Source organism: Salmo salar, chromosome ssa27 (genome assembly GCF_905237065.1).
Source record: "Salmo salar chromosome ssa27, Ssal_v3.1, whole genome shotgun sequence".
Classification (NCBI taxonomy): domain Eukaryota; kingdom Metazoa; phylum Chordata; class Actinopteri; order Salmoniformes; family Salmonidae; genus Salmo; species Salmo salar.
This window is the reverse complement of record NC_059468.1, coordinates 24,235,014-24,259,752: the sequence shown is the minus strand read 5'-3', so window position 1 is coordinate 24,259,752 and position 24,739 is coordinate 24,235,014. Positions and strand designations below refer to the sequence as shown.

The 24,739-nt window shown below is 42.6% G+C and overlaps 1 protein-coding gene across 2 annotated transcripts in view; it reads right to left on the bottom strand.

Annotated features, from left to right (window-relative positions):
- LOC106588740 (protein FAM83H) overlaps nt 1-24,174 on the bottom strand; it is a 38,712-nt gene extending 14,538 nt beyond the window's left edge. Inside the window, exons 1-3 of one of the 2 annotated variants that reach the window (XM_014178061.2) lie at nt 23,826-24,174; nt 3,320-3,469; nt 3,072-3,206 (exon numbers count right to left, since the gene is read on the bottom strand). In XM_014178061.2, the coding sequence (XP_014033536.1) occupies nt 3,072-3,206; nt 3,320-3,442 (258 nt within the window). In that variant the 5' untranslated portion in view covers nt 3,443-3,469; nt 23,826-24,174. Of the gene's footprint in view, nt 1-3,071; nt 3,207-3,319; nt 3,470-23,796 lie in introns of both variants that reach the window. The other variant, XM_014178060.2, reaches the window with a different exon arrangement.
- Between the last annotated feature and the right edge of the window lie 565 nt (nt 24,175-24,739).

Here is a 24,739-nt window from a genome sequence, read left to right as displayed (position 1 = left end):
TTTTACCTTAACATAAGTAGACATAATTGCAAATTATTAAATCCTCCCAATAGAAAAAAAACAAAACAATTTAGTTTAATTAAATGGGTTGATTCTTCACATGGGATGATTTCACTGAACAATAAAAGAAAGGGAATATTGAATGATCCCCAATGATCCATCGCATCTCCCAAAAACATTTTCAACTATCATCTGTAAAATGATAGTCTAGAAACTAAAGCTTTGGTTGTCTTCTTCTCAGGTTTCCATGTCTTCTCCCTGGACCTCCTCAATGTCCACCTCTTGAACATCAGACTCTGAGGCCTCATCTTCACTGTCACTTTCCAACCTTGTTGAGGATGGCTCATTGTCAGGCTCAAAAAGCCTAAAATTTGCCTGGATGGCCACCCATTTTTCAACCCTTGTATTGGTCAGCCTGTTGCGTGCTTTGGTGTGTGTGTTCCCAAACAAGGTCCAGTTGCGCTCTGAGGCGGCTGATGTTGTTGGGATTTGGAGGATGATGGAGGTAACAGTGGAAAGAGACTCCGATTCACAAAGTCCCTTCCCCCAGGTGGCTCCATCCCAAAGCCCTTTGCTTGGAAGTGCACTTCGCCAGACTGCCAAGAACCTTGCCCTCACCCAGGCCAAAGTGGCGAGACACAGTAGTGATGACACCATAGGCCTTGTTGATTTCTGCACCAGACAGGATGCTCTTGCCAGCATACTTGGGATCCAACAGGTACGCTGCGGCATGTATGGGCTTCAGGCAGAAGTCTTCACACTTTTTGATGTATTTCAGAACTGCAGTTTGCTCTGATTGGAGCAACAGTGAAGTGGGCAGGGCAGTACGGATTTCTTCTCTTACATCTGCAAGCAGAGTCTGAACATCAGACAGGATGGCATTGTCTCCCTCAATCCGTGCAATAGCTACTGCTATAGGTTTCAGGAGTTTCAGGCTGCTTACCACTCTCTCCCAAAATACATAATCCAGGAGGATCCTCTTGATGGGGCTGTCCATATCGGCAGACTGTGATATGGTCATTTCTTGGAGAGACTCCTTCCCCTCCAGGAGACTGTCAAACATGATGACAACACCACCCCAACAGGTGTTGCTGGGCAGCTTCAATGTGGTGCTCTTAGGTAGATTGCTGCTATAACTTGATGACCCTTCACATACCTAACCATTTCCTTGGCTCTCTTGTGGAGTGTATCCATTGTTTTCAGTGCCTTTATTGTCCTTGAGGAGCAAATTCAATGCATGAGCAGCACAGCCAATGGGTGTGATGTGAGGGTAGGGCTCCTCCACTTTAGACCAAGCAGCCTTCATGTTCGCAGCATTGTCTGTCACCAGTGCAAATACCTTCTGTGGTCCAAGGTCATTGATGACTGCCTTCAGCTCATCTGCAATGTAGAGACCGGCGTGTCTGTTGTCCCTTGTGTCTGTGCTCTTGTAGAATACTTATTGAGGAGTAGAGATGATATAGTTAATTATTCCTTGCCCACAAACATTCGACCCCCCATCAGAGATGATTGCAATACAGTCTGCTTTCTCTATGATTTGCTTGACCTTCACTTGAACTCTGTTGAACTCTGCATCCAGCAAATGAGTAGATAAGGCATGTCTGGTTGGAGGGGTGTATGCTGGGCGAAGAACATTCAGAAATCTCTTCTAATACTCATTGCCTTTGAGCATCAGAGGTGAACCAGTTGCATACACAGCTCGAGCAAGACATTCATCAGCATTTCTCTGACTATGTTCCTCCATTGAGTCAAATCACCTCGAATAGAAGTAGAGGGACTTTTGCCAGAGGTTGCTTGTTGTGAGCGCTGTGGGAACTTTATGCACTTGGCCAGATGATTCTGCATCTTCGTTGCATTCTTCACATATGATTTGGCACAGTATTTGCAAATGTACACAGCTTTTCCTTCAACATTAGCTGCAGTGAAATGTCTCCACACATCAGATAGTGCCCATGGCATTTTCCTGTAAAGATTAGAAAAAAATGAGTAAAAAAACAACAAATACAATTCCATGTACAGATAAATAGTTAAGCAGTTAGATTAAACAACTCCTTTATAAGATAAATGTTTTAAAATGAAACATGTATGGAAACAGGTGAACTAACACTCCTCAGTTAGCAGGCTCAAGCAAGCTAAAACCCACATGGTAGCAAAAACTAACTAGCAGAAATTGTTAACAAGTTAGAAATTATTTAAACACACTTTGCTGTAGGCTACTATTTACTAGTTAACAAAAAATCATGTATGTCATATAAAATATATTCACCCTAACCAGTATTGTAATCAAAACTTACCAGAACTCATGTAGTCCTTGGCTCAGACAGTGTAGTAGTGTGGGCTCAATAGCATCTCATTAGTGTGCAAGATCTTGAGAATCAGCTGCACATGTAATGGAAGAATGCACTGTGCATGCAGAGGGTTGAAATTCCATTGAATTAGGGATAGTTTAACCAAAATATGCCACAAGACCTAGAATTGCCTTATGTGTATCCCACAAAAAAAGGTTCACTCTTATAAGCTAACTTTGACGAATTTAAGCAAAATTCCCCAAATTCCAGGGCTTAACTTCCAATGGAAAATTTCCGTAATAATTCTGGAAATTTACCTGAAAGTTTCCGACCCTTTGCAACCCTACTACCTTATGAAGCTGGTTGAGAGAATGCCAAGAGTGTGCAAAGCTGTCACCTAGGCAAACAGTGGCTATTTGAAGAATCTCAAATATAACATTTATTTTGATTTGTTTAACACGTTTTTGGTTACTAGATGATTCCATATGTGTTATTTCATAGTTTTGATGTCTTCACTATTATGTAGAAAATAGTAAAAATAAAGAAAAACCCTTGGATGAGTAAGTGTTCTAAAACTTTTGACTGGTAGTGTATATATACAATAGTATACAATGTCTCCACCTCTATTTTAGTGGCATCAATTAATGAATTAATCAATCAATCATTTGCAGACTCCTGTCACCTGAAAACACACATTTTTACTATGATGCCTTCATGTAGCTCAGACTGTCATAAATACTTATCTTCTCACTTCAGTAATATCATTATCATTATTAACGCTACCTCATGATAGGGCAGCTCCGGGACGTTGGAGGTCGGGGCCTGGTTGGGTGTCTGGATCGTGGTCTTGATGTGTTTGATTTCCGGTTGACAGAGAAAGTCGACCACATCTGCTGTCTGAAGAAATTCATAGTAGCCCTGGAGAGAGAGTACACACACTGAGTTATCACACACACACACACACACACACACACACACACACACACACACACACACACACACACACACACACACACACATTCCTTCTGTACCTGTAGGTCTGTCTCCACCAGAGCATCAATGGCGAGACGGTATTCTTCTCTGTAGTGGGGGGGCAGGAAGTTAGGGTCCAGGGGGTTGTCCCCGATGTCCGAACTCTGGGACCGGTGGGCCATGATGGGGTCGGGGTTAGGGACTCAAACCTTTAGGAGAAAAATGTATACGTTATTTATTTATTTATTTATATTGTAGATAAGATTGTAGCTTCCATAATTTTTTACTTGATTTAGTAAGGTTCCTCTTATAGTGATAGAGTACCCTAAACAAAGATGTTGTGTATTCATGTGACAGAGCAAACACCCTTACTAAAACAATATGTTACCTAGTGTATACCAACATAACACCAAAGATAGTACAGTATGAAGATATGCAAAAACTGCTTCTCCAATAGAAATCCCTGATCACACTTGTAGGCGATGTCATGGTGACATTGGCTAGCATGTGCAGGAACACATCATTAGGTCTAATGGTCATGTTGCGCTGAACTGCGCATGTGCAGACTGTCAAATGAAAGGCACTCTGTTGTTTTGGAGAAAGAAAATGTACATGCCAGTTTGTCACTTTCACGATGTTGTAGTAATGACTGGTTCAGCTACTTAAGACATTGGCTCCAATATACTTCCATTAGAATTCGACAAAATTAACAACTACGGACACATTTTTCACTTCTCCCATTGACCTGCCAAACTCCGGTCTGATCTGTCGAGTCTGCTTCGCGACGAGTTCCTGGAAGTGTCAATGGTTGCGCCTCTGGGAAAAACTCTGTGATAACACTCTCTGTCAAAAAGCAGCACACAAAACCCATGCTGTACCCAGAGAGGGGCAGTTAGAGAGACATAGATTATAAAGAGAGCAATGGGTCGTAGGATAGAGATAGGGCGAGAGAGACACAGGGCGAGATAGAGAGAGAGGGCGAGAGCATTCCCTCCCCCATATGCCCCCCTAGGCACAACTACAACAACATAACCAACAAAAACGTGTCTCAACTCCTGCAGCTCTGTCGCACACTGGGTATGTACATAGTCATTGGTAGGCTTCGAGGGGACTCCTATGGTAGGTACACCTATAGCTCATATTTTGGCAGGAGTACTGTAGACTACTTTATCACTGACCTCAACCCAGAGTCTCTCAGAGCGTTCACAGTCAACCCACTGACACCTCTATCAGATCACAGCAAAATCACAGTCTACTTGAACAGAGCAATACTCAATCATGAGGCATCAAAGCCAAAGGAACTGAGTAATATTAAAAAATGCTATAGATGGAAGGAATGTAGTGTGGAAACCTACCAAAAAACTGAGGAAACAACAAATTAAATCCCTTTTAGACAACTTCCTGGATAAAATGTGGCAGTAGAAAACCTAAACACTATATTTGACCTCTCAGCTTCCCTATCAAATCTAAACATTTCAAACAGAACAAAGAAGAAAATTAACAACAATGACAAATGGTTTGATGAAGAATGCAAAAACCTAAGAAACAATTTGAGAAACCTATCCAACCAAAAACATAGAGACCCAGAAAACCTGAGTCTACGCTTTCACTATGGTGAATCACTAAAACAATGCAGAAATACACTACGGAAAAAGAAGGAACAGCACGTCAGAAATCAGCTCAATGTAAATGAAGAATCCATAGACTATAACCACTTCTGGGAAAATTGGAAAACACTAAACAAAAAACAACACGAAGAGTTATCTATCCAAAATGGAGATGTATGAGTAAACCATTTCTCCAATCGTTTTGGTCCTATAACAAAGAACAAACAGTAAAAACATATACATGATCAAATACAAATCTTAGAATCAACTATTAAAGACTACCAGAACCCACTGGATTCTCCAATTACATTGAATGAACTACAGGACAAAATACAAACCCTCCAACCCAAAAAGGCCTGTGGTGTTGATGGTATCCTCAATGAAATGATAAAATATACAGACATCAAATTCCAATTGGCTATACTTAAACTCTTTAACATCATCCTTAGCTCTGGCATCTAACCCCAATATTTGGAACCAAGAACGGAGACAAATTTGACCCCAATAACTATGCGTCAACAGCAACATTGGGGAAATCCTCTGCATTATCATTAACAGCAGACTCGTACATTTCCTCAGTGAAAACAATGTACTGAGCAAATGTTAAATTGGCTTTTTACCAAATTACCGTACGACAGACCAAGTATTCACCCTGCACACCCTAATTGACAAACAAACAAACCAAAACAAAGGCAAAGTCTTCTCATGCTTTGTTGATTTCAAAATAGCCTTTGACTCAATTTGGCATGAGGGTTTGCTATACAAATTGATGGAAAGTGGTGTTGGGGAAAAAACATACAACATTATAAAATCCATGTACACAAACAACAAGTGTGTGGTTCAAATTGGCAAAAAACACACATTTCTTTCCAAAGGGCCGTGGGGTGAGACAGGGATGCAGATTTAGCCCCCACCCTTTTCAACATACAGTTGAATTCGGAGATTTACATACACTTAGGTTGGAGTCATTAAAACTAGTTTCTCAACCACTCCACAAAATTCTTGTTAACAAACAGTACAAAAAAATGCATGAAATGAAATTAAATGTATGAAATGAATGCATTCACTACTGTAAGTCGCTCTGGATAAGAGCGTCTGCTAAATGACTAAAATGTAAATGTAAAATGCAAACTATAGTTTTGGCAAGTTGGTTAGGACATCTACTTTGTGCATGAGTAATTTTTCCAACAATTGTTGACAGACAGATTATTTCACATATAATTCAGTGTATCACAATTCCAGTGGGTCAAAAGTTTACATACGCTAAGTTAACTGTGCCTTTAAACAGCATTAAAATTAAAATTCCAGAAAATGATGTCATGGCTTTAGAAGCTTCTGATAGGCTAATTGACATCATATGAGTCAGAGGTGTACCTGTGGATGTATTTCAAGGCCTACCTTCAAAATCTGTGCCTGTTTGCTTGACATCATGGGAAAATCAACAACTAAAATAAATCAGCCAAGAGCCCAGGAAATGCTTTGTAGACCCCCACATGTCTGGATCATCCTTGGGAGCAATTTCCAAATGCCTGAAGGTACCACGTTCATCTGTACAAACAATAGTATGCAAGTAAAAACACCATGGGACCACGCAGCCGTCATATCACTCAGGAAGGAGACGCGTTCTGTCTCCTAGACATGAATGTACTTTGTGCGAAAAGTGCAAATCAATCCCAGAACAACAGCAAAGGACCTTGTGAAGATGCTGGAGGAAACGGGTACAAAAGTATCTATAGCCACAGTAAAATTTGTCCTATATGAACATAACCTGAAAGGCCTCTCAGCAAGGAAGAAGCCACTGCTCCAAAACCGCCATTAAAAAGACAGACTACGGTTTGCCACGGCACATGGGGACAAAGATCTTACTTTTTGGATAAATGTCCTCTGGTCTGATGAAAAACAAATAGAACTGTTTGGCCATAATGACCATCGTTAGGTTTGAAGGAAAAAGGGGGAGGCTTGCAAGCCAAAGAACACCATCCCGACTGTGAAGCACAGGGGTGGCAGCATCATGTTGTGGGGTTACTTTGCTGCAGGAGGGACTGGTGCACTTCACAAAATAGATGGCATCATGAGGAAAGAAAATGATGTGGATATATTGAAGCAACATCTCAAGACATCAGTCAGGAAGTTAAAGCTTGGTTGCAAATGGGTCTTCCAAATGGACAATGACCCCAAGCATACTTCCAAAGTTGTGGCAAAATGGCTTAAGGACAACAAAGTCAAGGTATTGGAGTGGCCATCACAAAGCTCTGACCTCAATCCTATAGAAAATTTGTGGGCAGAACTGAAAAAGCATGTGTGAGCAAGGAGGCCTACAAACCTGACTAAGTTACATCAGCTCTGTCAGGAGGAATGGGCCAAAATTCACCAACTTATTGTGGGACGCTTGTGGAAGGCTACCCAAAACGTTTGACCCAAGTTAAACAATTTAAAGGCAATGCTACCAAATACTAATTGAGTGTATGTAAACTTCTGACCCACTGGGAATGTGATGAAAGAAATAAAAGCTGAAATAAATCATTCTCTCCACTATTATTCTGACATTTCACATTCTTATAAGTGGTGATCCGAACTGACCTAAAACAGGGAATTTTTACTAGGATTAAATGTCAGGAATTGTGAAAAACTGAGTTTAAATGTATTTGGCTAAGGTGTATGTAAACTTCCGACTTCAACTGTATATATCAATGAATTTGCGAGGGCACTAGAACAATCTGCAGCACCCGGCCACATCCTACTAGAATCTGAAGTTAAATGTCTACTGTTGACTGATGATCTGGTGCTTCTGTCACCAACCAAGGAGGGCCTACAGCAGCACTTAGATCTTCTGTGCAGATTCTGTCAGACCTGGGCCCTGACAGTAAATCTCAGTAAGACAAAAATAATGGTGTTCCAAAAAAAGTCCAGTCGCCAGGACCACAAATACAAATTCCATCTAGATATCGTTGCCTTAGAGCACACAAAAAACTATACATAGCTCGGCCTAAACATCAGTGCCACAGGTAACTTCCACAAAGCTGTGAACGAGCTGAGAGACAAGGCAAGAAGGGCCTTCTATGCCATCAAAAGGAACATCAAATTTGACATACCAATTAGGATCTGGCTAAAAATACTTGAATCAGTTATAGACCCCGTTGCCCTTGATGGTTGTGAGGTCTGGGGTCCACTCACCAACCAAGAATTCACAAAATTGGACAAACATCAAATTGAGACTCTGCATGCAGATTTCTGCAAAAATATCCTCTGGGTACAACGTAAAACACCAAATACTGCATGCAGAGCAGAATTAGGCCGATACGAAATACGAAAGAGGGCGAGAGAGAGAGAGCGAGCGAGAGCAAGAGACAGAGAGGGCGAGAGAAAAAGAGAGAGGGCGAGAGAGAAATTATAAAGAAAGAAATGCGTCATAGGATAGAGTGAGGGTAAGAGAGAAGGTGAGAGAGAGAGAGAGAACTCTTAGTGACAGTGCACTCAGGTAGACATGCTGACTAGATCAAGATGATCTACATAATTAAGGTATTGCTGTTGAGTCATTGACAACTGGTGTAACGAGTACATACTTTACATCAACAAACACACACCTGTTTACTGTAACACATCTGCACAAGATTGAACAGAAATTACAGACAACAACAGTATTTAGTTATTATTATGACCGTAAACACTCATATTTAGCATGGCAATGCCAATGCCATTATGATACAGATGATTAATCGAATATTAAATCAGGTCGGGATTAAAAAAGAGAGACAGACAGAAAGAGATACAGAGAGAGAGATTGAGAAAGAAGGAAAGAGAGATAGAGATCTGTGTAGACAGGTTCATCCATAGTTGTGTTGAGTAAACATGTTTTATAGGTGTGTCAGGCTGTAGGTACAGATGTAGGATCTTAATTTGAGCTCGTTTTCATAATGGCAGAAAACATTGTATGTTCAAAGCGCTACTTGAATTTGTGGGTATCCATGACCTAAGTTCTCTCAAGTTTGGGCCAACTAGAAAGTTCAAGTAACACTTGACCGAAAAGTTAACTAAAAAAGGCTGTGGAACCAGTTACTAAATAATAATTTGTTGAATCAACTAGATGTTTTTTTTACAGTGCCTGTCTGGGGTAAATACATGTGCTGTTACATATTACAATGCAATTGCATGTCAGAACGAGTTTCTTTGTTCACATCAACCAACTGAAAACACTGCTAAGAGTGTTCCACATGCTGGCACAGTACATGGTATATGGAGACTGGGCATATCTGAACTTACACCATATTCCTTATACTGCACACTATATAGGGCGGCATTTACTGGGCATGCTCTGAACATGAGTCTGAACATGTCAACTAGACGGGAAGTGTTTTTACCTGTTTGCTCACATCACCATGAAAACCTGCAGCCTGTGACTGACTTAGCCTGCAGGCTTCATAATAACATATGTAGTTGAGGTGATTAATTTAATCAAGTTAAGACACCAACTTATTACATCTTTTTTTTTTTTAAAGCAAGGTTTAAGAAGCTGAATTTCTAGAACAGTTTCAAACTTCATACAACATAGGTTCCTCTGGTAAGTAGCTGTAGGGTATTATCATGGTCAGTCTCTGAGATACATCCAGTCCAGTCCAGTCAGAAAAGCTCTTTCCTCCAACAGACTGTTGCTCAGTTGGTAGAACATGGCACTTGCAACGCCAGGGTTGTGGGTTCGATTCCCACAGGGAACCAATACAGTAGTGAGTTCACACATTTTTTGTAAGTTGCTCTGGATAAGAGTGTAAAATATGTGGGTGTGAATGTGTGTTAACCCTACAAATAGCAGTGTTGGGTGATTTGGAAAGCAATAGTCAATCAATCAACATTATAATAATACTCTTAGGAAAAATATTTATCTTTAACATACAATCTGTGGATACTATGCAATTAGAGAAGTTCAAAGTTCATGTGAGACAGCACAGTTGAAAAATATATGGTGCGTGGAAATCAAAAGGGGTGGTCTACAGAGATAGGTGAGATGGCCTGAGGGAAGCAGAGGGCTGGGTTTAAAATGCTTATTATCGGTAATAGTTATTACTGAAAACACTATATAGATGTCCAAGTACTAACTATCCAAAAGGTTGTGTGTGTATATATTGTATATACACTACATGACCAAAAGTATGTGGACACCTGCTTGTCGTACATATTCCAAAATCAAGGGCATTAATATGAAGTTGGTCCTACCTTTGTTGCTGTAACAACTCCACACTTCTGGGAAGGCTTTCCACTAGATGTTGGAACATTCCTGTAGGGACTTGCTTCCATTCAGCCACAAGACCATTAGTGAGGTCAGGCACTGATGTTGGGCGATTAGGCCTGGCTCGCAGTCGATATTCAAATACATCCCAAAAGGGATTGATGGGATTGAGGTCAGGGCTGTGTGCAGGCCAGTCAAGTTCTTCAAAAACCATTTCTGTATGGACCTCGCTTTGTGCACAAGAGCATTGTCATGTTGAAATATGAAAGGGCCTTACCCAAACTGTTGCCACAAAGTTGGAAGCACAGAATCATCTAGAATGGCATTGTATGCTGTAGTGTTAAGATTCCCCTTCACTAGAACTAAGGGGCCAAGCCCAAACCATGAAAAACAGCCCCAGACCATTATTCCCCCTCCACAAAACTTTACAGTTGGCAGGTAGCGTTCTCCTGGCATCCGCCAAACCCAGATTCGTCCTTCGGACTGCCAGATGGTGAAACGTGATTCATCACTCCACATAATGCCTTTCCACTGCTCCAGAGTCCAATGGTGGCAAGCTTTACACCACTTCAACCGACACTTGGCATTGCGCATGGTGATCTTAGGCTTGTGTGCGGCTGCTTGGCCATGGAAACCCATTTCATGACGCTCCCGACGAACAGTTCTTGTGCTGACATTCCTTCCAGAGGCAGTTTGGAACTAGGTAGTGAGTGTTACAACCCAGGACAGGCGATTTTTACACGCTACGTTCTTCAGCACTCGCCGGTCCGGTTCTAAAAGCTTTTGCGGCCTACCACTTTGTGGCTGAGCCGTTGTTGCTCCTAGACGTTTCCACTTCACAATAACATCACTTACATTTGACCGGGGCAGCTCAAGCTAGGCAGAACTGACTTGTTGGAAAGGTGGCATCCTAAGATGGTGTCACGTTGACGTCACTGAGCACTTCAGTAAGGCCACTCTACTGCCAAATGTTTGTCTATGGAGATTGCATGGCTGTTTGATCGATTATATACACCTGTCAGCAACGGGTGTGGCTGAAATAGCCGAATCCACACATTTAAAAGGGTCCACATACTTTTGTATATATAGCGTATGTATATTAAATATATACATACAGTTGAAGTCAGAAGTTTACATACACTTAGGTTGGAGTCATTAAAACTAATTTTTCAACCACTCCACAAATTTCTTGTTAAAAAACTATTGTTTTGGCAAGTAGGTTAGGACATCTGTCTTTGTGCATGACACAAGTAATTTGTCCAACAATTGTTTACAGACAGATTATTTCACTTATAACTCACTGTATCACAATTCCAGTGGGTCAGAAGTTTACATACATTAAGTTGACTGTGCCTTTAAAGAGCATGGAAAATTCCAGAAAATTATGTCAGGCTTTAGAAGCTTCTGATAGGCTAATTGACATCATTTGAGTCAATTGGAGGTGTACCTGTGGATGTATTTCAAGGCCTACCTTCAAACTCAGTGCCTTGTTGCTTGACATCATGGAAAAATCAAAAGAAATCAGCCAAGACCTCAACAACAAAAAATTGTAGACCTCCACAAGTCTGGTTCATCCTTGGGATCAATTTCCAAACGCCTGAAGGTACCATGTTCATCTGTACAAACAATAGTAGCAAGTATAAACACCATGGGACCACGCAGCTGTCATACCGCTCAGGAAGGAGACGCGTTCTGTCTCCTATAGATGAATGTACTTTGGTGCGAAAAGTGCAAATCAATCCCAGAACAACAGCAAAGGACCTTGTGAAGATGCTGGAGGAAACAGGTACAAAAGTATCTATATCCACAGTAAAACGAGTCCTATATCGACATAACCTGAAAGGCCTCTCAGCAAGGAAGCAGCCACTGCTCCAAAACCGCCATTAAAAAGACAGACTATGGTTTGCAACTGCACATGGGGACAAAGATCGTACTTTTTGGAGAAATGTCCTCTGGTCTGATGAAAAAAGAAATAGAACTGTTTGGCCATAATGACCATCGTTATGTTTGAAGGAAAAAGGGGGAAGCTTGCAAGCAGAAGAACACCATCCCGACCGTGAAGCACGGGGTGGCAGCATCATGTTGTGGGGTACTTTGCTGCAGGAGGGACTGGTGCACTTCACAAAATAGATAGCATCATGAGGGAAGAAAATGATGTGGATATATTGAAGCAACATCTCAAGATATCAGTCAGGAAGTTAAAGCTTGGTCGCAAATGGGTCTTCCAAATGGACAATGACCCCAAGCATTCTTCCAAAGTTGTGGCAAAATGGCTTGATGACAACAAAGTCAAGGTATTGGAGTGGCCATCACAAAGCCCTGACCTCAATCCTATAGAAAATTTGTGGGCAGAACTGAAAAAGCGTGTGCGAGCAAGGAGGCCTACAAACCTGACTCAGTTACATCAGCTCTGTCAGGAGGAATGGGCCAAAATTCACCCAACTTATTCTGGGGAGCTTGTGGAAGGTTACCCAAAACTTTTGACCCAAGTTAAACAATTTAAAGGCAATGCTACCAAACACTAATTGAGTGTATGTAAACTTCTGACCAACTGGGAATGTGATGAAAGGAATAAAAGCTGAAATAAATAATTCTCTCTACTATTATTCTGACATTTCACATTCTTAACTGACCTAAAACAGGGAATTTTTACTAGGATTAAATGTCAGGAATTGTGAAAAACTGAGTTTAAATGTATTTGGCTAAGGTGTATGTAACTTCCGACTTCAAACTGTATATATCAATGAATTTGTGAGGGCACTAGAACAATCTGCAGCACCCAGCCACACCCTACTAGAATCTGAAGTCAAATGTCTACTGTTGACTGATGATCTGGTGCTTCTGTCACCAACCAAGGAGGGCCTACAGCAGCACTTAGATCTTCTGTGCAGATTCTGTCAGACCTGGGCCCTGACAGTAAATCTCAGTAAGACAAAAATAATGGTGTTCCAAAAAAAGTCCAGTCGCCAGGACCACAAATACAAATTCCATCTAGATATCGTTGCCTTAGAGCACACAAAAACTATACATAGCTCGGCCTAAACATCAGTGCCACAAAGCTGTGAACGAGCTGAGAGACAAGGCAAGAAGGGCCTTCTATGCCATTAAAAGGAACATAAAATTTGACATACCAATTAGGATCTGGCTAAAAATACTTGAATCAGTTATAGACCCTGTTGCCTTTTATGGTTGTGAGGTCTGGGGTCCACTCACCAACCAAGAATTCACAAAATTGGACAAACACCAAATTGAGACTCTGCATGCAGATTTCTGCTAAAATATCCTCTGTTTATAACGTAAAACACCAAATACTGCATGCAGAGCAGAATTAGGCCGATACGAAATACGAAAGAGGGCGAGAGAGAGAGAGGGCGAGAGAGAGAGAGGGCGAGAGAGAGAGGGCGAGAGAGAGAGGGCGAGCGAGAGAGCGCAAGAGAGAGAGCGAGGGCGAGAGAGAGAGAGGGCGAGAGAGAGAGAGGGCGAGAGAGAGAGAGGGCGAGAGAGAGAGGGAGGAGAGAGAGGGCGAGAGAGAGAGGGCGAGAGAGAGAGGGCGAGAGAGAGAGGGCGAGAGAGAGAGGGCAAGAGAGAGAGCGCAAGAGAGAGAGCGAGGGCGAGAGAGAGAGAGGGCGAGAGAGAGAGAGGGCGAGAGAGAGAGAGGGCGAGAGAGAGAGGGCGAGAGAGAGAGAGGGCGAGAGAGAGGGCGAGAGAGAGAGGGCAAGAGAGAGAGCGCAAGAGAGAGCGCAAGAGAGAGCGCAAGAGAAAAAGAGAGGGCGAAAGAGAGAGAGGGCGAGAGAGAGATTATAAAAAGAGCAATGTGTCATAGGATGGAGTGAGGGCGAGAGAGTGAGGGCAAGAGAGTGAGGGCAAGAAAGAGAGAGAGAGAGAGAGAGAGAGAGAACTCTTAGTGACAGTGCACTCAGATAGACACGCTGACTAGATCAAGATGATCTACATAATTAAGGTATTGTTGTTGAGTCATTGACAACTGGTGTAACGAGTACATACTTTACATCAACAAACACACACCTGTTTACTGTAACACATCTGCACAAGATTGAACAGAAATTACAGACAACAGGACTTAGTTATTAATATGACAGTAACTACTCATATTTAGCATGGCAATGCCAATGCCATTATGATACAGATGATTCATCGAATATTAAATCAGGTCGGGATTAAAAAAGACAGACAGAAAGAGATACAGAGAGAGAGATTAAGAGAGAAAGAAGGAAAGAGAGAGAGAGAGAGAGAGAGAGAGAGAGAGAGAGAGATCTGTGTAGACAGGTTCATCCATAGTTGTGTTGAGTAAACATGTTTTATAGGTGTGTCAGGCTGTAGGTACAGATGTAGGATCTTAATTTGAGCTCGTATTCATAATGGCAGAAAACATTGTATGTTCAAAGCGCTACTTGAATTTGTGGGTATCCATGACCTAAGTTCTCTCAAGTTTGGGCCAACTAGAAAGTTCAAGTAACACTTGACCGAAAAGTTAACTAAAAAAGGCTGTGGAACCAGTTACTAAATAATAATTTGTTGAATCAACTAGATGTTTTTTTTACAGTGCCTGTCTGGGGTAAATACATGTGCTGTTACATATTACAATGCAATTGCATGTCAGAACGAGTTTCTTTGTTCACATCAACCAACTGAAAACACTGCTAAGAGTGTTCCACATGCTGGCACAGTACATGGTATATGGAGACTGGGCATATCTGAACTTACACCATATTCCTTATACTGCACACTATATAGGGCGGCATTTACTGGGCATGCTCTGAACATGAGTCTGAACATGTCAACTAGACGGGAAGTGTTTTTACCTGTTTGCTCACATCACCATGAAAACCTGCAGCCTGTGACTGACTTAGCCTGCAGGCTCCACAGACTGACTGTGTTGCTCAGTTGGTAGAACATGGCACTTGCAATGCCAGGGTTGTGGGTTCGATTCCCATGGGGAACCAATACAAAAAAAATGATGCACTCACTACTTTAAGTTGCTCTGGATAAGAGTGTAAAATATGTGGGTGTGAATGTGTGTTAACCCTACAAATAGCAGTGTTGGGTGATCTGCTACAAGACCATGGTGCTTGCCTACGGAGCTGTGAGGGGAACGGCACCTCCGTACCTTCAGGCTCTGATCAGTCCCTACACCCAAAGAAGGACACTGCGTTCATCCACCTCTGGCCTGCTCGCTTCCCTACCTCTGCGGAAGCACAGTTCCCGCTCAGCCCAGTCAAAACTGTTCGCTGCTCTGGCACCCCAATGGTGGAACAAGCTCCCTCACGACGCCAGGACAGCAGAGTCAATCACCACCTTCCGGAGACACCTGAAACCCCACCTCTTTAAGGAATACCTAGGATAGGATAAGGTAATCCTTCTAACCCCCCCCCCCCCCAAAAAAAAAGATATACTATTGTAAAGTGGTTGTTCCACTGGATATCATAAGGTGAATGCACCAATTTGTAAGTCGCTCTGGATGAGAGCGTCTGCTAAATGACGTAAATGTAAATTTGGAAAGCAATACTCAATCAATCAACAATATAATAATACTCTTAGGAAAAATATTTTATCTTTAACGTACAATCGGTGGATACTATGCAATTAAAGAAGTTCAAAGTTCATGTGAGACAGCACAGTTGAAAAATATATGGTGCGTGGAAATCAAAAGGGGTGGTCTACAGAGATAGGTGAGATGGCCTGAGGGAAGCAGAGAGCTGGGTTTAAAATGCTTATTATCGGTAATAGTTATTACTGAAAACACTATATAGATGTCCAAGTACTAACTATCCAAAAGGTTGTGTGTGTATATACACTACATGACCAAAAGTATATGGACACCGCCTCATCGCATATCTCATTCCAAAATCAAGGGCATTAATATGAAGTTGGTCCTACCTTTGATCGTATAACTGCCTCCACACTTCTGGGAAGGCTTTCCACTAGATGTTGGAACATTCCTGTAGGGACTTGCTTCCATTCAGCCACAAGACCATAAGTGAGGTCAGGCACTGATGTTGTGCGATTAGGCCTGGCTCGCAGTCGATGTTCAAATTCATCCCAAAAGTGTTTGATGGGGTTGAGGTCAGGGCTGTGTGCAGGCCAGTCAAGTTCTTCAAAAAACATTTCTGTATGGACCTCGCTTTGTGCACGAGGGCACTGTCATGTTGAAATAGTAAAGGGCCTTACCCAAACTGTTGCCACAAAGTTGGAAGCACAGAATCATCTAGAATGGCATTGTATGCTGTAGTGTTAAGATTCCCCTTCACTAGAACTAAGGGGCCAAGCCCAAACCATGAAAAACAGCCTCAGACCATTATTCCCCCTCCACAAAACTTTACAGTTGGCAGGTAGCGTTCTCCTGGCATCCGCCAAACCCAGATTCGTCCTTCGGACTGCCAGATGGTGAAACGTGATTCATCACTCCACAAAATGCCTTTTCACTGCTCTAGAGTCCAATGGTGGCAAGCTTTACACCACTTCAGCCGACACTTGGCATTGCGCATGGTGATCTTAGGCTTGTGTGCGGCTGCTTGGCCATGGAAACCCATTTCATGACGCTCCCGACGAACAGTTCTTGTGCTGACATTCCTTCCAGAGGCAGTTTGGAACTAGGTAGTGAGTGTTACAACTCAGGACAGGCGATTTTTACACGCTACATTCTTCAGCACTCGCCGGTCCTGTTCTAAAAGCTTGTGCGGCCTACCACTTTGTGGCTGAGCCGTTGTTGCTCCTAGACGTTTCCACTTCACAATAACATCAATTACATTTGATCGGGGCAGCTCAAGCTAGGCAGAACTGACTTGTTGGAAAGGTGGCATCCTATGACGGTGTCACGTTGACGTCACTGAGCACTTCAGTAAGGCCACTCTACTGCCAATGTTTGTCTATGGAGATTGCATGGCTGTTTGATCGATTATATACACCTGTCAGCAACGGGTGTGGCTGAAATAGCCGAATCCACCAATTTAAAAGGGTCCACATACTTTTGTATATATAGCGTATGTATATTAAATATATAAATACAGTTGAAGTCGGAAGTTTACATTCACTTAGGTTGGAGTCATTAAAACTAATTTTTCAACCACTCCACAAATTTCTTGTTAAAAAACTATAGTTTTGGCAAGTCGGTTAGGACATTAATTTGTGGATGACACAAGTAATTTTTCCAACAATTGTTTACAGACAGATTATTTCACTTATAACTCACTGTATCACAATTCCATTGGGTCAGAAGTTTACATACACTAAGTTGACTGTGCCTTTAAACAGCTTGGAAAATTCCAGAAAATGATGTCATGGCTTTAGAAGCTTCTGATAGGCTAATTGACATCATTTGAGTCAATTGGAGGTGTACCTGTGGATGCATTTCAAGGCCTACCTTCAATCTCGGTGCCTCTATGCTTGACATCATGGAAAAATCAAAAGAAATCAGCCAAGACCTCAACAACAAATTGTAGACCTCCACAAGTCTGGTTCATCCTTGGAAGCAATTTCAAAACACCTGAAGATACCACATTCATCTGTACAAACAGTAGTATGCAAGTATAAACACCATGGGACCACGCAGCTGTCATACTGCTCAGGAAGGAGACACGTTCTGTCTCCTAGAGATGAACGTACTTTGGTGTGAAAAGTGCAAATCAATCCCTGAACAACAGTAAAGGACCTTGTGAAGATGCTGGAGGAAACAGGTACAAAAGTATCTATATCCACAGTAAAACGAGTCCTATATCGACATAACCTGAAAGGCCTCTCAGCAAGGAAGAAGCCACTGCTCTAAAACCGCCATTAAAAAGACAGACTACGGTTTGCAACTGCACATGGGGACAAAAATCGTACTTTTTGGAGAAATGTCCTCTGGTCTGATGAAAAAAGAAATAGAACTGTTTGGCCATAATGACCATCGTTATGTTTGAAGGAAAAAGGGGGAAGCTTGCAAGCCGAAGAACACCATCCCAACCTTGAAGCACGGGGGTGGCAGCATCATGTTGTGGGGGTGCTTTGCTACAGGAGGGACTGGTGCACTTCACAAAATAGATGGCATCATGAGGAGGAAATATTATGTGGATATATTGAGGCAACATCTCAAGACATCAGTCAGGAAGTTAAAGCTTGGTCACAAATGGGTCTTCCAAATGGACAATGACCCCAAGCATACTTCCAAAGTTGTGGCAAAATGGCTTAAGGACAACAAAGTCAAGGTATTGGAGTGGCCATCACAACGCCCTGACCTGCAAAGAAACCACTACTAATGGACACCAATAATAAGAAGAGACTTGCTTGGGCCAAGAAACACGAGCAATGGACATTAGACCGGTGGAAATATGTCCTTTTGTCTGATGAGTCCAAATCTGGTGAAACTGTCTGTGACTTATTTAGAATTGAAGGCACACTTAACCAGCATCGCTACCACAGCATTCTGCAGCGATACACCATCCCATCTGGTTTCACGCTTAGTGGGACTATAATTTGTTTTTCACCAGGACAATGACCCAACACACCTCCAGGCTGTGTAAGGGCTATTTGACCAAGAAGGAGAGTGATGGAGTGCTGCATCAGATGACCTGGCTTCCACAATCACCCGTCCTCAACCCAATTGAGATGTTTTGAGATGAGTCGGATCGCAGAGTGAAGGAAAAGCAGCCAACAAGTGCTCAGCATATGTGGGAACTCCTTCAAGCCTATTGGAAAAGCATTCCTCATGAAGCTGGTTGAAAGAATGCCAAGAGTGTGCAAAGCTGTCATCAAGGCAAAGGGTGGCTATTTCAATAATCTAACATCTAAAATATATTTGGATTTGTTGAACACTTTTTGGTTACTACATGATTCCATATCTGTTATTTCATGGTTTCTACAATGTAGAAAATAGTAAAAATAGAGAAAAACCCTTGAATGAGTAGGTGTGTCCAAACTTTTGACTGGTACTGTATGTAAAATGTTTATGTAACAAAAAACCTTTGTCCTCCAAAGAAGATGCGAGTGGGTGGGTGTAAGTCGCTCTGGATAAGAGCGTCTACTAAAATGTGGGTGTGCATCCAGGTGGGTGAGTGGATGGGTTGTTTTGTAGCCTATAGTGTGGTGATTGGCTGTCTGATGAGTGTGCATGTGTTTTGTAAACTTCCACACACACCTAGAGCTATAGGTAACCATAGTAACCAGTTACATTATAGCCCTGCCCACTGGATCAAAGGTTGGCTGTAGTTTACTCAGCAGCAGCACTGTGACTCACCTGCAGCCTGCTAGTCAATACTGCTAGCCTACGGCTAACATGCTACATCCTGCACAGTGACTGTCTGTTGGCTAACGGTACCCACAGGCCTAGCCTGCATGAGTCTGTGCTCCAAGGATAACATTACCTCAAGGCATTACACAGTCCTACTCTCAAATCACAGGATGTCTTTGTTATATTTGATTCAGACCTGCACTAACCTATCCTCTGAGGTAAGTTGGTAGGTCGGAGTGAGAGCGTAACTGTACAGGTGGGGTTACTCACCCTGACCTGATGGCAGGTAGAAATTACACAACAAACACTGTACACCTGAGATATCTTCCACAAGCTGTGCGTGTGTGTGTGTTTGTGCGTACGTGTGTGCTCATTGGGTTGAGATTGGGTTAAGCCAATCACACGCTGTTTTACTGGCTGTAAGAGAACAAGGGGCACACTGATTGGTTTACAGACAGATGAATGACAACATCCAGTGCTGACAGTGTCTGATGTACCTGTCTAACAAGACACATTCACACACGGGACATCTATTTGTTTGGTTTGTTGTGGCAACAACAACTTTTTACCTCAAGTGGTGACACAGGAATAATGACAGGAAGTGTTTGTGATTGTGTGTGTATGTGTCTGCGTGTGCATGCGCGTGTGTGTTTGTTATGCGTTTCTCAGAAAAGGGCAGGACTGTTTTAAAGGCAGCAAACAGAATGGGTTTGAAGCCGTACACCACTTCAGGAGGATTTAAGAACCAAACCTCCACTCCAGGCTATATAGTTATATCTATCATCACTGTCTGACTCAGAGTTGCCGAACCCATGCTTGTTCATTCAACGTTCTGACCAGTCATTCTCTGCATTCCTGTGTGAACGTCGGGAAAGAGGGGGACAGAGGAAAATAGAGAGAGCAAGAGGGGGAGGGAGAGGGAATGATAGAGGGGGCAAGGGAGAAAAGAAAAAGAGAAAGGAGGATTGATGGAGATAGAGGGAGAGAGCATGATAGGGAGCGAGGGATAGAGAGGGAATTAAAGAGTGGCAGAGGGAACATTTGTCTCTGTCTCAACACGTGAACAAGTATCTGAGGCTGTGTTTACACAGGCAGCCCAATTCTGATATTTTCTGCACTAATTGTTCTTTTGACGAATCAGATCACCTCTGCAAAAGATCTGACGTGAAAATGTCTGATGTGATCGGTTAAAAGACCAATTGGTACAGAAAATATATGAATTGGGCTGCCTGTGCAAACAGAGGTAGACCAATCAGATACGCTATGAAAAATATCTGATGTGATTGTTCAAAAGACAATTTAGTAGAAAAAAATATTTGCATTGGGTGAACACAGCGTGAGGAGGCAGAACCTGTACAACTACACACACACACACACACACACACACACACACACACACACACCTGAACACGCCTCACTAAACAAACACACAGATTGATCCTGCATACCGATTCAGGTAGATTCTACAGTTAGTCGTTTAAATAGGTCAGTGAGAATAGTACAGGGCGAGACAGAGAGAGAGAGAAGGGGGTACCTGTCCTTCTCTATATCATCACTGGCACTCACACGGGCAGATCTGAAATGACACCCTATTCCCATCGTAATTCACATAGGGCTCTGTCCAAAAGTAGTGCACTTCATAGGGAATTAGAGTGTAATTTGAGGCGCAGACACAGACAGAAGTACATCTACCTGTCCTGTATCATCAGGATATCATCACTGTCTGACTGAAAAGACAACAGCACCACATACAGTACAATGACTCAAGGTCAGATACTACAAGTACACAAAGGGATAGAATGAATTCTCGTAAGCACGAGAACACACACGGATAGACATTGACCCTTAAGACAATGCAAACAAAGGGTGCAGCCTTGACAGCATAATGGTCTAACAGGAGGAACATGAACACACACATGCACAAAACAAATGTGCTATTCTAATCTGCAAATCCACTATTTTGTAATATAAAGACTGAAAACTTAGTTGTGAAGGTTGGTCATTAAGTTTACAAGTGTGTAGGTTGTACATATTCTAGAGTTAATGTTGTAGGGTATAGACGTTATGATTCAGAGGCCAAAGCAGACTACATAAGTTACAGATACATATATTGTAGCGACTGAGGGGGAGCAGTCTGCTGAAGCGAGGTTTGAACCAGCTATGCTTGTGGGGCAAGTTTTTCTATAGTTTTTTTATTTCACAATGTTTTAATCAGGTAGGCTAGTTGAGAACAAGTTCTCATTTACAACTGCGACCTGGCCAAGATAAAGCAAAGCAGTGCGACACAAACAACAACACAGAGTTACACATGGAATAAATAAACATACAGTCAATAATACAATAGAAAAAGTCTATATACAGTGTGTGCAAATGTAGTAGGATAAGGGAGGTAAGACAATAAATAGTCCATAGTGGCAAAATAATTACAATATAGGAATTAAACACTAGAGTGATGTGCAGAAGATGAGTGTGCATGTAGAGGTAGTTGGATTGGCTATTTACAGATGGGCTATGTACAGGTGGTGATCTGTGAGCTGCTCTGACAGCTGGTGCTTAAAGTTAGTGAGGGAGATATGAGTCTCCAGCTTCAGTGATTTTTGCAGTTCGTTCCAGTCATTGGCAGCAGAGAACTGAAAGGAAAGGCGGCCGAAGGAGGAATTGGCTTTGGGGGTGACCAGTAAAATATACCTGCTGGAGCGCGTGCTACTGGTGGGTGCTGCTATGGTGACCAGTGAGCTGAGATAAGGCGGGGCTTTACCTAGCAAAGACTTATAGATGACCTGGAGCCAGTGGGTTTGGCGACGAATATGTAGCAAGGGCCAGCCAACGAGAGCATACAGGTAGCAGTGGTGGGTAGTATATGGGGCTTTGGTGACAAAGCTGATGGCACTGTGATAGACTGCATCCAATTTGCTGAGTAGTGTTGGAGGCTATTTTGTAAATGACATCGCCAAATTCAAGGATCGGTAGGATAGTCAGTTTTATGAGGGTGTTTGGCAGCATGATTGAAGGATGCTTTGTTGCGAAATATGAAGCCGATTCTAGATGTAATTTTGGATTGGAGATGCTTAATGTGAGTCTGGAAGGAGAGTTTACAGTCTAATCAGACACCTAGATATTTGTAGTTGTCCACATATTCTAAGTCAGAACCGTCCAGAGTAGTTATGCCAGGCGGGCAGGCAGGTGTGGGCAGCGACCGGTTGAAGAGCATGCATTTAGTTTTACTTGCATTTAAGAGCAGTTGGAGGCCACGGAAGGAGAGTTGTATGGCATTGAAGCTCGTCTGGAGGTTGGTTAACACAGTGTCCAAAGAAGGGCCAGAAGTATACAGAATGGTGTCGTCTGCGTAGAGGTGGATCAGAGAATCACCAGCAGCAAGAGCGACATCATTGATGTATACAGAGAAAAGAGTGGGCCCGAGGATTGAACCCTGTGGCACCCCCATAGAGACTGCCAGAGGTCCGGACAACAGGCCCTCTGATTTGACACACTGAACTCTGTCTGAGAAGTAGTTGGTGAACCAGGCGAGGCAGTCATTTGAGAAACCAAGGCTGTTGAGTCTGCCGATAAGAATGTGGTGATTGACAGAGTCGAAAGCCTTGGCCATGTCGATGAATACAGCTGCACAGTATTGTCGATGGCGGTTATGATATCGTTTAGGACCTTGAGCATGGCTGAGGTGCACCCATGGCCAGCTCGGTACCCAGATTGCATAGCGGAGAAGGTACAGTGGGATTCGAAATGGTCGGTGATCTGTTTGTTAATTTGTACATTAGCACCTGCGCCCTTAAAGGTCGGCCCCCTGGGCAAAAGCCGAGGCAGTAGTAAACATGCACACAAACACACAGAGAAAGTAGTAGGCTGACATACAGGAAGGCTAAAGTAGGCCTATTATCTGACATGGACCAAAGTCTCAGTCAGATACAAAGCAGAACATCTGTACTCAGCACACACACACACACACACACAACTTCTGTATGGTAATTTACAAGACGTAGGACTGTGATTATCAATCGACTTTAGTCCAACTATGTAGTCTACATTATTAGATAACATGACATACAATATATTGTCTTGTTTATGCATGACAATATATAGGCTATAATAGAGGGCTACTGTAATACATAAGTTTCTTTGTGTGTATGTGAATTTATATAAGTCTTGCAGAGTTTCTATTGGTTGGCAGCTTTCAATGAAACCAGACGTTATTGCAGAGTTATTACTAGAGTTGCCTAATCCAACAGTGATCGTAATAGATACTGTCGGCTACAGAACTACTGGTAACATTTGACTGCTTCAAGTTTCAAAGTGCTATTTCATTCTCTTGTTATAGTATAGGCTACATACACTGAGTTACATAGAGATTATTGCAATATGCTAATTTATAGAAGGCACGGAGAGATCACCTGGATAGATTATTACTTGGATAGATGTACCTGTTTCAGAGAGAGTTGTTATGGACATAATGATTCAGTATCTTACCCTCAAGTGGGCAACAACCTGTAGACTACCTTGTCTTTTTTGCTTGAACCGCTGTGTATGGCCGTATATCCCTTCCGCGGTACTTCCACTTGTGTTCCTCGGCTCGTCTGTGTATTACATTCCTTTCTCCCGTTGGGACTCCACCCTATTCGATCAAACGCCCAGGAGCTCCACACTACTCAGGCCCGACCTGTCTGCCTCTGCGTCTGCTAAACCTACGTCTTTGCCCGCGCTCTTCCACACCGCGGGGAGATAAAACAGGGAAGAAGTTGAGTAACTCACTCCCTTTCCTCCCTCCTAACTCCTCCTATTCGCACTGTTGTTAAAGCTGACAGTTGAAAACTATTGGAAGTTGACTAGTGGCATATTTCAAAAACTGTTACCACAGAGTTTCTAAATCCAGAGCCACAACATCGCGAGACTTCCGGGAACGCGTGCTAAACAGACCAAGCAGACCAGGCACGGGTTTGGGTTTTTAGAAGTCAATGAGAGAAGTGAAAATGTCTTCCTGAGTTCTTAATTTTCTCGAAATCTAAAGGCACAACCTATATTCGAGACAATGTCTTAAGTCGTTGAACATGTTCTTTAAGTGACACTGACACGTTTTCATTTTAGTGAAAACAACTTTATATTGATTTGACGGCCTGCGCAGGGGTGAGGCGACACACGATGACGCATTTCTGCGCATGAGCATAGCTAGCCAGCGTCGCCATGACATCGCCTACAAGCGTTTTTGAGAATTTCCATTGGAGAAGCAGTTTCTGCCCATCTTAATACTGTACTGTCTTTGCTATTACCGCCTCCCCTCTCGCTCCCTCTTGTTCTGTCTATCTCTCCATTCACCAGTGAGCTGTAGCATGGTTTGTGCTTCAGACAGTTGAGTGTGCTACTACCCAGTGTGCACCCCTCTCTCTTCTCTTTCTCCCCTTGTTTTTCCTCTCTC